The sequence below is a fragment of the Osmerus eperlanus genome, chromosome 6, assembly GCF_963692335.1.
Source record: "Osmerus eperlanus chromosome 6, fOsmEpe2.1, whole genome shotgun sequence".
Classification (NCBI taxonomy): domain Eukaryota; kingdom Metazoa; phylum Chordata; class Actinopteri; order Osmeriformes; family Osmeridae; genus Osmerus; species Osmerus eperlanus.
In genome coordinates this window covers 12,160,000-12,175,918 of record NC_085023.1, presented here as the reverse complement: position 1 = coordinate 12,175,918, position 15,919 = coordinate 12,160,000, and the positions used below count along the sequence as shown (strand labels likewise).

The 15,919-nt window shown below is 40.3% G+C and overlaps 1 protein-coding gene across 4 annotated transcripts; it reads right to left on the bottom strand.

The window, feature by feature from the left end:
• Positions 1-3,893: 3,893 nt before the first annotated feature.
• LOC134022205 (sterile alpha motif domain-containing protein 3-like) lies at positions 3,894-12,250 on the bottom strand. 4 transcript variants are annotated; one of them, XR_009930626.1, is made up of 8 exons: positions 10,723-12,250; positions 10,588-10,627; positions 8,208-10,481; positions 7,942-8,081; positions 6,447-7,397; positions 6,077-6,229; positions 5,648-5,734; positions 3,894-5,208 (listed from the first exon to the last, which is right to left on the bottom strand). XR_009930626.1 is itself a non-coding variant. In XM_062463535.1 (8 exons), the coding sequence occupies exons 5-8, from the start codon at positions 7,383-7,385 to the stop codon at positions 4,903-4,905; spliced, it is 1,485 nt and encodes a 494-aa protein (XP_062319519.1). In that variant the 5' UTR covers positions 7,386-7,397; positions 7,942-10,481; positions 10,588-10,627; positions 10,723-10,745; positions 11,912-12,235; the 3' UTR covers positions 3,894-4,902. The 4 variants fall into 4 exon arrangements, 3 of the variants coding, with proteins under 3 accessions (XP_062319519.1, XP_062319521.1, XP_062319518.1); XM_062463535.1 differs by having other exon boundaries at positions 7,942-10,481; positions 10,723-10,745; positions 11,912-12,235; XM_062463537.1 differs by lacking the exon at positions 8,208-10,481 and having other exon boundaries at positions 10,723-10,745; positions 11,912-12,235.
• Between the last annotated feature and the right edge of the window lie 3,669 nt (positions 12,251-15,919).

Genomic DNA, 15,919 nt, shown 5'->3' with positions numbered 1-15,919 from the left:
CAACTAATGAGTGCCAAGGTGTCTTTGGCATCCATAAAACTGGTCACCAAACTGGTAATTTGTCACCAAAAATTAAACAAGGCAGATACATTATTGCCCTCTCATCCAGAAAGTGGATGATTGTTCCAACATAGTGAACCTTGGAAGGGATGATGCTGAGAAGGTGGCTTTGCAAGACTCTGATCCCACAGGAGCCTGAGCTCCTTGGAGTGGACAGTCCTGAACGTCAACTATAGAATTGACCACTAGATGGCACCAAAGCTCTCCCTGGCAAAATATCTGGTTGAAATCTCTGATGCGTTTAACATTTCTATAAGGCATGAATATTCCCTAAAATGTGAAAGTACTTTATTTTGGTAGTATGGTGTGGGTAGTGACCGAAAGAACGAGATTGCGAATACAAGCGGCCGAAATGAGTTTTCTCCGCAGGGTGTCCGGGCTCTCCCTTAGAGATAGGGTGAGAAGCTCGGTCATCCGGGAGGGGCTCAGAGTAGAACCGCTGCTCCTCCACGTCGAGAGGAGCCAGCTGAGGTGGCTCGGGCATCTGATCAGGATGCCTCCTGGATGCCTCCCTGGTGAGGTGTTCTGGGCACGTCCCACTGGGAAGAGGCCCCGGGGAAGACCCAGGACACGCTGGAGGGACTATGTCTCTCGGCTGGCCTGGGAACGCCTCGGGGTCCCCCAGGAAGAGCTGGTGGAAGTGGCCGGGGAGAGGGAAGTCTGGGCCTCCCTGCTTAGGTTGCTGCCCCCGCGACCCGACCCCCGGATAAGCCTGTTGCCTATGTACATAAAGCTAGATTAGGAAAGGCTAGTATGTATTATTAACTCAATTTCTACTTTGTTCTGTTGTCTATTAACAGACCACTAAGTGACAGCGGAGTGCTGTTGTCTACCTTCTAGGTGACCTCTCACTCAGATTCCACAGTTCCACTAACCCCAACCCTGTTCAGATGGTTACCACACATATACACACATTCACACAGTGTCTGGGTAGTGTAGGTAGCATTGTAGGGAACCCAAATATTTTATCAAATGTTCTTCATAACTGGAGCACACAGAGGAGCAACACCGGAGGTAGGAGGGGTCGCTGCATTGTGTGAAAAAAGCTCCTTACCTGCTCCTCTGCCCTCCACGTGTCTTTTCAGAAGTCAACTGACCAAACGGCAGTGAGATAAACTGATAAATGTAATGTTAACATACCGGGACATTCTTTCCAAGTTCAGAGAGTTCTGGAAGTGCCTATGGCCCCTGAGACTACCAGTAACTCAATTACAAAGCAGACAATCCAATTCCAATCACATTTCTAGATAACTCGTCTCATGAATGGAGCACGGTCAGGACAGCCTCTGTGTTATTCAAGGAGACGGCTCCAAAGCACTTCCAAACGAATGGGCTCATATGACACGGTAGATATTATTCATATTCCAGTAGTATCCTGGTGTCCGAGACCATAACAGGAACATTATTCACGCTGATGCACCAGAGCTTAAGGGCAACTGTGTAATTAATTGTGAATGACGCCAGTGTTGAGCTGCAAGGGAAAAAATCCCTAATCGTGATGCAACAGCAGTCTCAGGCACGCCTGCAGCATGCCTCTGCCCTCCTTGACATGGATGTCGAAAGGGAAAAAAACGTGTCCACACTTGTGAGTGATTGTGAATACTTTACCAGGCTATACTTCTGGTGTTAGTGAAAGATGATGGATGCAAGGCTGTCTGCACTCCCTGGCTCCCGTGGAAGCAGCCCTTAGATGAGGTCTTATAGGAGGAAAGTAATTCCTCTTGAGCGGCGCTGATGTCCTCCCCAGACGGTCTTCATTAGCTAATGGTCTTGTCCAGAGCTAATCAATTCAGTCGGCCAGACATCCCTCTCACAATCCAGACAGTCCGCACGGTGACTGTCAACTTCTCTTTCTCCTCTCTCTCACCCTTAGGCCTACTCCCCCTCCTTTTTTCCTTTTCTTTCTTCGCCCAGTTTCATCTCATAAGCACACAGTCGGTTATATTTCTGTTTGTATTTCACACTCGGCCGTGACTTTGAGGTAGTGTTCGTGTGTTTTTACTGCAGAACCCCACCAGGGGCTTGTCATCCTGGTTCAAGCTGATTTAGCTGAAAGTCCTTCGTAAATGTAATAACCCACTTGTCTTTCACATGAGACTAATTGTCCATGGAGTATTGGGAAGGACAGTGCCTAAGGAGGGAAGTTCGGAGAAAATCTTTGGAACTTTTCTAGAGACTCCACTCAAAATCAAAATGTTAACAGAAAATGCAAACTAATTGCTCTGTTGTCGCTGGGTGGGGTTCTTACCGGTTTCCTGATTCTCCTACTTTCCTCTCTCTCTCTTTCACTCTCATACGACAGCAGGAGTTTGGAACAGCAATCCACAGGGGGTCAGTAAAAGAACCCCCTTCCTCATCTTTTTTTTTTTTTTTGCCACGGTTTTCCTCCCCTGTGCCAGCTGAGAAGCCCAAACCCTGGGCTGCTCTCATCAAATATGAATGAGGTCCCAAAACACAGACAACCCACATCATCCCCTGGAGGGAACCAACTGGGGTGCATTTTATTATTTTAATCCAGACTTCCACTGTATATTCATGACTGAATAATTCAATTGAAGATTGTATGGAGGAGTTTGTGCTGCAGGGGTTTCGGGGGGGGGGGGGGGGGGGGTATCGTGGTCTCTGCCCCGAGGGGCGAGACAAAAAAGGAAAGATCAGAGTGAGACAGATTGCAGGCAGGGTGTGTTAGAGCTGTTAAGCTGGACACACAAACACATACACTCAGAACAGATCTGTCCGCCAAGCGGAGAGTCAAACCACATCTGTTTGTTGTCTTGCCAGATGAAGTTGAACTGATCACTCAGTTAAGGCAAATCCTGTGTCATTAATTTCCCAGCCTCCGAGCCAAAACTCCAATCCTCTGATGTTAACACACACTTTGAAATCCCAACACTCTCAAATAACATTGGATAGCTTCTTAACGCTCAGGACTCTACAGTCTAGTCTATACTCAAATCTAAACATACAGTTGTATGTTGGAAAATTGTATTCTATGAAACTATCTCGTGTGATGTTTTTAAGCCTTAGAACGTATCTTTATACATTTTTAAAGCATCAAGCCTTTAAATCCTCAAACATTATGTGAATGTTTGGAGAGGTTGAGCGGTTTAAATTAATTTTTTACTGTGGATTTATTGTGCCAGGACTTTGGCCTTTGCTAATGGCAGCTACTGTAAATGCCTGATGCTACTGCGTACTGTTTTAGGGTGCACTGTAAACCCGAACTTGTTGTTTCAACTTAAAAATTCAAGTGTCCATGCTGCCTTGAAATTTTATGTCAAGACAACTAAGACAATAAGTTAACTTAAATAGATATTTCTAGTTGACTCAACTCCATCTTCAGTCCATATTACTTGAAACCTTTAGTTGACATAACTTCATCTTGAGTCAAAACTACTTAAATGTATTAGTTGATTAAACTTAAATAGCAGTATAAGTAACATACATTTTCTTGTTGATGTAACTACAAAACTAGTGAGATGTACTTACATTTATGAACTGATTGAAGACAAACCCCAATCAAGATGACATAAATTTAAAAGTTGATTTAACTGCAATACTAGTGAGTTGTACTTACATTTATGAACTTATTGAATATAAACCTCAATCAAGTTTACATAAATTTACAAGTTAATTTAACTGATGTAATAGTTATTGGCACTTACCAATATCTTAAATACTCTTATTAAGATCTACTTACATTTCTAAGTGGATAATATTTCTCTTTTTAACCTGTAAAAACATTGCTCAATACATATTATCTGCATACATCACATTTAATTACGTCTAAGGATTTTATTTCAAAAGAGTAAATGACGAGCCTTTACACCAGAGATTTTGGCAGTCACAGACCAACAGTTTTATTGTAGGCCTACCTTTTTCTTTTTTTTTACTGAAGATGAAATCTTCACGTATAAAAAAAAACAAAACAGTAACAAGTTACAACTGTACCGACACGTCATCAAAATAACAAATCTGTACTGTTGAGGATTTTTACAGCCCTTTTCTGCATATATTATTTTGTTACCAATTATACTATGCACACATATTCGCAAAATACTTGTTATTTTAATGAATTTAATTTAGGTATCAATCCTAAAATTATTTCCTCCCCCAAATTTCTCCTACAGATTTGTATTGTGATAACATTAGTTGGCATTCAACAATTTGCTTTTACAAATAGTGCAACAAAACATAAAAAAAGGGATGCAGGGGGAAAACTAGTCTGAAAATATGCATTTCAAGTTGTAAATGACAACCAAAAATACACATTATATATAGGTGGTGTCAACTTGAAAAAAGAATAATTTGTTGCCATGCAACTATGTGGATTTACAAAAAGTGCATAAAAAATGATCAGTAAGTAAACAACCCAGAATTGTCTGTATTGCTGTCCCCCACATCTAGACAGTGTCTAAATCTTCTACAGCGGCCATTCACTTTACACTGATAAAGTGTCAAAATATAATGCCCATCCAGGTCTTTATTTAGTTAACTAGAATGAAGTTGGTGCTGTAACTTGCATGGTTTTCAATTAAGAGTCAATTTCTCATACCATGTCCACATTTGGTTGGCATTCAGATTATATTCAGTAGATCTTACATGTTAATACAATCACCTATTTTCATTCCACAAACCCATGAAGATGGTGACATTTGGTTGTTACCAAAACACAGTAAACTCTGCTTGAACTCTTAAACATGCACGGTTTCAACAACTTAATTTCTTACACCATGAACCAATGCAGAACCTTGCTTTGTTCAGATCGCAAACACCTAACCTTAAATGAGTCCATTTAACACTCAACAATGTTCACTTTTGCGTAAACTGTGCTTTTTAAGCTTACATTTTCTTCCTCAAGAGTCGGTTTTTTAAGCCATGAACCAAGGCAGAGCATTGCCCTCCACCAATGTCCATAAGCACCTTCTGAATAACTTCAAAAGTGTACCTAAGGCCCCTGGGGTAGTCGATGTTAAGGGCAAAGAGCAGACCCATCAGCAGTGCCACAGCAGTTGGGAAATCACTTAGGCTTGGAAAGATGATCTCTTCCTCGAGGACCACTGCGAAACGGACCAGCTCATCAATCTGTGCCACCATGAGGATGCCGACTGCCATTCCCTTTGTCCAGTCCTCCTCTGCATCTGTGACCTACACAAAGTGGACAAATATGTTAAAAAATTTTAAACCTTTACTGATACCCATGGGGAATTTCAGGTTTCATAACAACAGCAGTAACAGATACCAATATTAGGGAGTGCACAATTCTGCCATATTGGCCAATTCAATTTAAATAAATTCCCCAAAAATGTAGATAACTTATTTTGTGATCCATTAAGTATGGTTCAAACACTTGTGACAAGATATATTGGAACTTTTCTTTAATTGTAATATGAATTGGGAGAAGTATTACAAATAAAATCATGTGGGACATTTTTAAACAGATTAAAGTCAGAGTATGCAACATTTACGATAAATAGTCGATGATAGTCACACTAATAATCCCTCTCAATGATCACTTCTGCCGCTCTAGAATGTGTGGTGCTGGTTTATCTGGTGTGGTCCGGTAAGTTATTATTGAAAAACATACCTGTACTTTCTTGTACAGTGTGGACCCATCTTTTAAGTAGTGGGGGAGCCCCATCAAAACAACTGCCCTTTGCCTTTGGTTGGAACCCTGTAAAAATAATAAACATACAGATGGGATGTATTAGACCAGAAATCAGAATATAATTCTAAGTGATGTTATATATTCTACTTAAGTCTTCATACTTGTTTCAGTTCAGAAATAGTCAATATGTTCGGAAAAGATGGCTATTGGACTAAAATTAAATAAATAACTTTTCATTATAGAAGTATGCCAAAAGTTCTAGCTCAAAATGTGAGTCTACAAGAGGTTTTGAAACTATTGCTCTATGATCTGTAACACATGGGAAGGTTATGGACTAGATAGATAAGAAAAATGGATTAGGTAGATTTAATTGGCTTTGTGTGAACAGACTTATATCAACCAACGGACATCAATGTCCAGAGTCCTCAAAAGGCTGTTCAGCTCCACCAGACCCATCCTGGCCCTGTACACCCCAAGGAACCTCAGTAGATACTTGTCAAGGCCAGCGAAGAGGGAGTCTTTCAGGTCAACAGACGTAAGGCGAGCAAACTCTGCTTCAATCTGGTAGGCAGAAAAAAGCAAAGGAACACAAGCGGTTGGCTGTAAACTCAATTACTTTACTGTTGTTGCAGAATTTTTTTTTTTTTAATCAATGCATTCTTTATACCAAATTATTCATGACTGATATTAACCATTCTTAAATAAATTATTTAGCAAATCTTAAGCAATTTCAAATCTGATCCACCTAACCGCATCTGAAATAGAAAAATACTTTTACCTGACGTTCAGAGAACAGTGCCGGCCATCTTTCTCTGACATCCGCCACAGGTGGCTCATCCTCCACAATTGTTTTTCTCCGTAAAGAAAAAGTGCTGGTCATCAATCCTTTTATTTTCTGCCAATCAATTTTCCTTTTCTTCATTTCGGTGACCATCTCGGTTCTTTCCTCTTCGAGGGAACGTTGTGTTTTTCCCTCTGGGATGTCTGGCAGGAAATTGACTTCAGATTTTCTGGCCCTCTTAAGTTTTCCTTTCCCAGGTGTACCTGAAGAGCGCGAGTTGATGTTGAGCTCTGGGCATCCAGCCAATCGTAGCTTCTGTCTGAAGTTTCCCATTTTGAACTTCAAGCTAAATTTCCAACAGTACCAACCGCTGACAGATCCTGGTTCCCTCAGACAGGGATGTTTGTCGACGAGAGCTTGTGACACCAAGTCATAATCTTCACGTGTTGGGTATGCGTTGTGGACATAGATGGCTTCTGCTATTTTATCCAAAATGTCTGATTTTGTGTCTTTGGACACATCAAGAAGGGTTCCATCTTCATGGAAGGCTTCATTTCCTTTCTTCAACTTAAGTTCCACATCATACGAAAAAGTAGGGATGTCAAATGGCTGTGGCAGCTGACGGGTATGACTGGCAGAGGGGCTTCCCTCAGCGGATGTGGATAGGCTTGCCGTGTCTAAGGTTGAGTCTGTATGATAGGATTCAAGATTCTTGCTGTATACTTTCAAAGTCACTTTGTCCTTAGGCAGCTCTGACATGCTACTCAAGTTGCAAAGCTCATTATCGAACTCTGGATCTTGGAACTGCACCACCAAGTCACCTTCCAATCCAAGCTTGTTCTTCAGCATCAAGTGAAGGCCATCAACAGTCTCTGGCATGCTGTCAATTGTTATCCTCCGGATGTCGTCTTGGCTAAGGATGACGCGCAGCAACATGGTGAATCCCAACTAATAAAAAATAGAAATTATGTTACAAAAATGGTTGTGTCATGATCAAATATCATAAATTGGCCTATGGATATCATACGAGTAACTTCAAGGTGAAATAAAATGTTAAATTTGTGTTCTGCCAGACTATAAATTGAATGCCTTAATTAAACCCTATGAAATACCTGAAAATTGGTTTTCAAATTTTGTATATTTTGGCAGTAAAGCTTAAGGTAGAGTCAGCGATTCGGGGGAGAATGCTTATCATAATCAGTGAATTTCTCCTCACGATCTGCTACCTGTCCGTACTCTGTGCTGCAAAAAAATGCAGTGGGAATACAAAGCCTAGGCTCTATAAAGTGGCATGTTGCTAGCTATGGTGGCCCCTTTGTTTACATTACAGTTTACAGAACCTAGGCTGTGTATTACCATTGGATTTTACTATTGCTCACAAAGTACTGACATGTAGTAGATCATGAGTAGATATTCACTGACAAAACAACAACAAGGGTCAGGGTTAGTGTACAATTACAAGGATTCACATGACAATCAGCAAAATTATCACCTCAGTGCAGTAGGGATGCCTTCGGAGAAATCAGGTGTCTTCCTTGCACGGTGTAGGCTGACAGAGGGGCGTAGTGGTTCAGCTCTGCAGGTTCGACCACAACCAGTTGGAGATCATCAGCGCTGCAAACTTCAAAACATCTGAAGTGGTCCAGGTACCAGGCAGAGAAAGGTTGAAGAATAAAGAATGCCTTGTTGTCCACTACCACAATGTACAGAATTTGACAGAAATCAGGAAGTCCGCTTGTGCTTCCAAATGATACGTACATTCCCTTTACATATTTTGTCCCATGTATAAAGGCTGTTGTTGCAAGTGATGCACTGGTCAGATGACTGAATTTGTGCTGAATAGCTTGTCTGACTGAGGTTGACAGATTTTCAAGGGAACTGTATGTTGCTCTTTCTACTTCCACTGCTGGCTTGAACAGGCACGGCATGTCAAAAAAGTATGACAACATAAGTTGGTGTCTGTTGGCCAAGGATAAAACAATGTTCTTGAAGTTATTTAGATCACGGACCGCTTTCTTGAAAAAGCTATGTTTAGCTTCAAAGCGAAATGTCCAGAAGTCAACCACAGGTCCAAAGCATCGAATTAGACAGGGATAATGTTCAAGGAAATGATGTTTGGGTTTGAGTTTTACATCAGGAAACACTTCTATTAAAAGTGTCCTATGTTCAAAGATCTTTGCTTCCAAGTAAGAGAGGCTTTCTTCTGTGAAAGTGGACGATACCAAGATTTCAACAATGTCTTTCAGTTCGAGAATCACAGACCAAGCGTTATCATTTTCAGGAACAACATCACCAATAATTAATGGCAACAACCTTAACAGAGTCCAATTCTCATGGCCATTCCCTCCTATTGTTCCAACCAAATGAAAATTTACTGGAATTTTCTGAGGGCAATTGGTTTTGTCTGAGAACTTATAAGGAAAGTGCTGTATGGCAGTATTTAAATTATCTACAGTGAAATATTTCTTATCAATTAATTTTTTCAAACACAAACACAGCTCAAAGGGTACAATGCCTTCCAACAGGTCGTGCAAAAAGTCAGGTGGAAACCCTGTGATGCAATGAAAGTACTGTAGCTCATTTAGAACACAGTCCCTTTTTACCCCATTCACACTTTTCAAAGTCACATTTTCTTTAAGCTCAGAGAGGTCTAGGTTATGCGACTCTCTTGTTCTCAATACAAATGCACCACTTCTTACAGAACAAGTTTGAATATCTTTACGACTTGCAAGGCAAAATCTGCAAAACTTGTCCACATTAAATGATTCTTGAAAGCCAGCAAAAGAATGTGCCCCCAAATTATCTGATGAAATGTATAGTACTGTGCCTCTGACACTAGTTCCCAATCTGTTGATGTAAATTCCTTGATTTTCAAGCAATTTTAGGTCTCTTAGTAATGGTTGAACAATTGGACTGTAACCAAATGTTTTAACATCTTGACTTTTGCATAGGGCAGCCAGATATATAGTAGATAATGATGATCTGTCTCTTACAGGTAAATTAGCAATTATCCAATAGATGGCACACAATTTATGTTTTTTTCTTGATGTCCCTAAAGGATTACAGACTTCGAAATCATCAATATACAAGGCCAGAGAAATACTCAGATCTTCACCAGAAATAAGTGGATTTTCTTTACAGTATGATGCATCAGAAAATGATGTATAATGGCCAGATTGTGATTTTTGGCTTTCTTCTAAAACTCTGTCAAGTACATCACCCCTATTTAACAATACTTGAAGAACACCCAAGATTGACACATAAACAAATGTTCGTTTTGATGACAAATCTAAAACGAATTCAACTGGGTTAATAACACTGAAGTTTTCTTTGAAAAATGATAACCTTCTTTTGTCAGTTCCCAAAGACCCACCTTCAGAAAGACAGCTAAAATGATTAGCCTGGCACAAAGTATCTTTAACTATATTTAAAGTGTTTTCATCAATGGTACAACCATGCTGCCTCAATGCTTTATCAAGAGTGTTTTTGTTTAGCTCACCAACTAAAACACCAATATCCCTCAATTCTGTAACTATTTGCTGAACCGCTGTCTTTGAGACATGCAAAACTGCTTGCAATCGCAGAAATAAAGATGCAAGTCTTGCCTGAACTGTATCAGTGTTAACCTCCTGCTCGGTTATATTCTCACCCCCAGAAAATTCAGCGTCACTGATATCTGACTGCACTTGATCAACCAGGTGCTCCTCATTTACATTTGTTTGAATAACAAGCTCAGATTTCAAGTCTTGCAGTGTGACATTGTTATGAAAACGACTTTTGTGTGAAGTAAAGGTAGAGTAAACACTTGATTTGAAAGAACAATGATTTAAGGGGCAGGTAACAGTCTCTTTGCTTTTAAGATGTTTCCCAAGATGAGAGAAATACTGTTTTATAGTCACTGGATCATTGAAATTGCATAACTGACAGTTAATTTTAAAGTTTAAATGTCCAATAGGTCCATGCTGTGAAACTCCATGTTGTCTCAAGTGGTTTTTCAGAGATTGTTGTGATCGGAAAACTAGATGACAGTCACTGTAGATACAGGGCAATGGACAGTTTCTTCCAAAATGTCCATGGACAGCTCTATAATGTTCAATTATTCTTCTACGATTTTCTGAGAAGTAGGTACAATACTTACAAATCCACCGCATTTCCGTTTGCATTCAAAACATGTAGACCTGGAAAAAGAAAGAAAAGATAATTAGGAAAGATATTTGACTTTAATAAGCATTTTATATATTTCTCAAAGAAATTTACAAAATAAAAAACCTACATTTGCATTTTCAGCATGTAAAACTGGAAACAGAAGGGAGAAAAAAGGAGAATTAGGACAGATATGTGACTTGGTAGTTAAATAACCATTTCCTATTTACATACAACAGTACACATATCTCTATAATAAGTCTAAAAGTTCAGTGTAAAAGACAGTTAAGCTGATATTTATTTATTTGTATTTATTTATTTGTTAATGATTCTTAAAATGCCAGGGCAATTCATAACAAATATAGCACTTTCTCATTTCTATTCAAAGGGGCATCTTAAAGCATGACACGTGCACCGGTCTTGTAAACGGCAAAGTTCCATTTACAATACTTTAAATCTATTGGGAGCTATTGAAGACCGCTGAATAACGTTATGGTCCAATTCAACCTTGTCATGCGTGTGCGCGCGCGCACAGGTCCGCGGCCAGCCAAGAATAAATACAACACCACAGAAGCCTGAACAGCAGCCAATATCAGCAGCCCTGTTTGTAGATGTGCCCGTGACGTTCACAGCAGACTATGGCCGTCCAGCAGTGGTTTAAATTAAATAATAAAAAATAAAAAACAGACGCCAAGTCTGCCGTACTTTTACTGTGACCGCAAGATTAAAACCCCATGAAAATTGGATTAATAAAAACACGTGATTAAGGTTATTGCATAGCCTATTCATTCAAACAGGTAGCAAGGAAAAGCTCTCGTTTAGTTCACAAATGGCACTAGGAAATTGACTATTTTAAAAATTAAAATATGATGCGGTTGTTACTAACTCATGATTAAAATCAGCTCTGGCATCGCAGACTGGAGCGGAGACGTTGTTTCTGGTGTTTGAACTAACACGAGGGCGCTGTGTGTAGGCCACATTCCGGCAGCCAGTTTAACGGTGCCGCCTCGTGTAAAACGCTACCGCCTCGTGTAAAACGCTACCTGTTGAAATTTTTTAATTCGTTTTCTGCCACCAGTGACAATGAAAAGTACAACTTTCGATGTAAATTAATGTCATTACACTCGATATTTACTGTGCTGTCGAACATATATGTTTAAGTAGGCTAGCTAGTAAGCTAAGTGGTTAAGAAAAACTCTGCTCAGTGTAAAGCTTGCATTTTTTTCAGTTAAGTTTACAATTAACGAGTATCACGCAATACCAAACACATTAAATGTTTCAGAAGTATTACATGTATGTTTATAAGAATTTGCACTCACCTTCTGTCGAGTAAAAGAGTCCGCTCCGGTATCTCCTTTTCACTGCGCAGAAAGATGGCGGCAGTGCCTTCCCGTTCCCGGTGGATTCAAAGTCACGCAGGCACGCAAGTCGTACCACGTGACTCTCAGCGTACAACGTGATGACGCATAAACGACCAATTTTAGCCTGGTTTTTTAACTCAACTAGGTCTTTCTAGCTAACATAACATTGATTTTCAATTTGGTTAACTTCCATGTAGTTGAGGCGCTGTTAATTGCTTATTTGAAGTTATATCAACTTTCTACACACACCCATGTCATATTGACAAGAAAACATTTGTTAAGATAACAAAAAAGCGAAATCCGGGTTTACAGTGTGGATTCATCTCCTGAAATCTCCAGAAGGGGCTTGAGTTCCTTCAGCCCCAGAAGCCTTTTGTCTATCTGCCATGAAAATGTAGTTTAATCTCCTTAGCAGCCTCTTAATTTACAGCACCATTACTACTGTACCTTCATTACAGAATTATTTTCCATATGCAGATCTTTCTGTTCACGTGGACTAATCTAAGGAGCTTTCGAGACAGGAAGTAAGATGTCATAGACAAATGGGCAACATGTAGTAAATGCTAATGAGTCCGTTAGTCAAGCTTGCTACTTGCAATCATCTGTGTCATGGTAACTGGAACATTTCAAATCAGGTTTTCCACACGCTCTCGTCATTGAACTCCAGGCCTGCTTCATCCTCAGAAAGCAGATGCTTTCATACGTGTTTGAACATAACAAACATAATTCAGGTGAACAAGGAAAACAATGTGCTGCTATTTTTAAACTTCAGCAGTTGGGTAACTGCAGGCCCATACTTCTTCTGTGGGGGGGGGGGGGGGGGGCAAATAAAGACCTGGGATCATCAGATTAGTGGTCAACATGCCGCTGGTGTCAGCCAGACACATAGCAGGACTGGCTCACCTCGCAGAGGCCCCATGCACCTGACTCGTCCTCCCTCTCTCTGACACATGCACTCCCTCACTTATACATGCAAACAAGCATACATGAACGCAAACCCCTTCACACAAAGTAAGTGTCCGTTTTCCATTGTTACAGCTGCTTTCATTTGAATGTTAGATTGTCTTTGCTGTCCTCCAAAGTAGTTTGTCGAGTGGTGTGAAAAATGATCCGAAGGTGGAAGATGTTCTGTCGAGGCCCACTCCTTTGTCTGGCTTGAACTCACATTGGTAACAGGGAGGTCGGCTCAGGGTGTGAAAACAAAGGCCACCTGTCAGTTAGGCAGACATTTACTTGATCTCTGCTTGGTTTTTCATGTTCAAACGTTTGTTTTTTTGTCATGTCATACATACGTATAACGTGGAGAAAGAAAATGGCAAGTCAAGGTGCAAAGCTTTCACGAGAAGCTGATTTCACACGATCCGACAACAGCTTCAGATTTGTTCTGTCATGGACTGATGGGACAGTTGATTCATCCTTGTTTCGTTAGACCTTTGTCTGTGGGAACTCAACCTCTGGCTCTGACGCACTGGTGAGGTGAGGGGCTAAGAAAGCAGGGTTGACCCGGGTAACACACCGAACAACTCACCCCCCCCCCCCCCCTTCACTGATAGGTCACCAGTAAGGGTCTCCCTGGGATTCAGATGCCGCTGGACAGAAGGCCAAACAAGACAGGAGTGGCTAAAGGTTCCTCCACAGCTGTACAGGCAGAAACACAAACACAAGCTACAGCGAGGGCATTCCTGAAGCTCATCGTTCAACGACCCTCTACATACCTTTCCCCTATAGCAGTTAGCTCAAAAAACACTCAAACTTTCGATTTTATTTACCTTTTTCACCCACAACTGAATTGTTGGTCAGGGCGACACTGCAAGTGAACAGAAGGGGAGGACTCCCCAGGGCCTCAATCATTTATCAGTCACCAGTGCTGGCTTTCTTTTAGCTGTTTCTATCCCAAGTGTGCTAATTGACAGTTCAGAGCTGTTCTATTCTTGTTAGACAGAGAGAGGGTTGGGGGTGGGGGATGGGGTAAGTGGGCTCTGACAACACGGGAAAAGCCCCTTGAGACGGCGCGCCTGACATCAATGATGGAAGCTTTGAACAAAAGAGATGACAATGTTCTTCGACATCTTCCATTTATTGTTGTCTCTTTTCTCAATTATTTTGGTCTGTGGTTCATTTTGTGTATCTTGTTCAGCTTGTTCAGTTGGTTGTCATCCCGTAACCACAACAAAGACATGTTCATGTTTAAAAGTCAATTTTCCAATGCTGTGGTTTTGAACAATTTATGACACATTACCATATCAAAACACCAGTGTTACACAACAAAAGTGTTCCAGCTTTGCTAATCTAAATATCATTGTGATAATTATACTGATACATGTCAGTGGTAGAATATAACTTGTGTTTTTTAATTCATGTATATTGTTGACTTCATCAATAAACTTCCCACATGCTGACAGGAGTGTAATTGTGTGTTAGTTAGGAGAGAAAGTGAGAAAAGGGTAAACTGCTTCATCAACAAATCTGAAAGAAAAAGAAAATGTCAAGATTGATTTATGATGGGAATCCCTATTAAGATTAGATAGACTTGACAAACACACACACACTAACAAGGAAAGACTAACTTTTGAGTGTGTGTGTGTGTGTGTGCATGCACTTGTGTTTGTGTGCAGACTGTGCACTTGAGGGTGTGTGTAATTGCCATTTAGGTTGCTCCGTCAAGCTAGGGTGGTTTAGTAAATGGTTCAAAGTTCAGCCAGGGTCATTTTTTCCCTGTAGTGGTGTCCATGCCATCAGTTGCCTCCTTCACATTATAATCAAAATCCTCTTTCATTTTCTGCCAAATCTTCAAGACAGTGTTTTAGATTCGTCCGACACAGGTCTGTATAGCACCGTGATGTCATTGTCCAATTCTGCACAGTTTTGTATCTCCATAGGACTAACTTGGAGGAGGTTATTTGGAAAACAGATCACCAGATGTTTTAAAATGGCCACAAGTAAAAAAAATAACATTAAAAAAATGTGTGTGTGAGTATGTAACAATGATATACTGAGTACAAATCTGGCTGCATATCAAGCTGTGTGTCTCCAGGTCCTCTGTGCATCTCCTCCAGGTATGAGCATGCAGAGACAGAGAGAATACAGGAACGTTTCCAAGATGAGACAGTGCTTCAGTGGAATGTGCCAGTGTGTTTAGCTCCAGGTGCCCATCTGCTGAAATATTACCCTTATGGAAACTTGAGGAGGGAAAAAAAGTCTACATCACTGCTACAGCATTACTAAAGCAAATAAAGGAGTTCCAATTATTCAAATAGGTAAGCACTTAAAGCCCAGACTTGTTTGGAGGTTGATCCCCAAGGGTCCGACATGTCAGTTTACATAGCCGTGTTGGTTGCCAGGCATGGCAGTAGACAACGCAATAAAACAAATGAGAAGAAAATGTTTCTTCAAGCTGATTCCCAACACTTGTCATGTATTCTTCCTTGAACTGCTGTGAATGGAAGTGGTTATATGGTTGGCCAACATGGGCATTTATGTGTTTTAATGAATGCTAGACCAAATGTTGCACAATTGTTTACAATGACCGAAAATACCACTTTAAACTGTATTCATGTATTTATTTAAGAGTGTAATTTATTTGTCTTGAAAGATGAAAGATGCAAAGGCCATCTTTTAATTATTGCTCATATTGTTTTCTTTGTCAGTGAGTGTACTGAGTTGAGGGGTGAGATCTAACATATCACCACTGTTTTCTGCTGAGTTTGTATCTTTGAATGTGACTTGAGAAAGAGGCCAGTGTTATGACTTGCCCTACATTCTAACATTGATGTCATACTGGAGTGGATATATTTATGCCTCCGTTGGATTTTTTTTTCTTTAACTTTAAACAATATCTTGAGCAAAACAAGTGTCACTCTACAGGTAAGATTACATTGCCTAAATAATTATTAATATAGAAAACAATTAAAAGGTTTCCTATGAAACTGCAGCAAAGAAAGAAAACTACGAACGTTTTACGTGTGT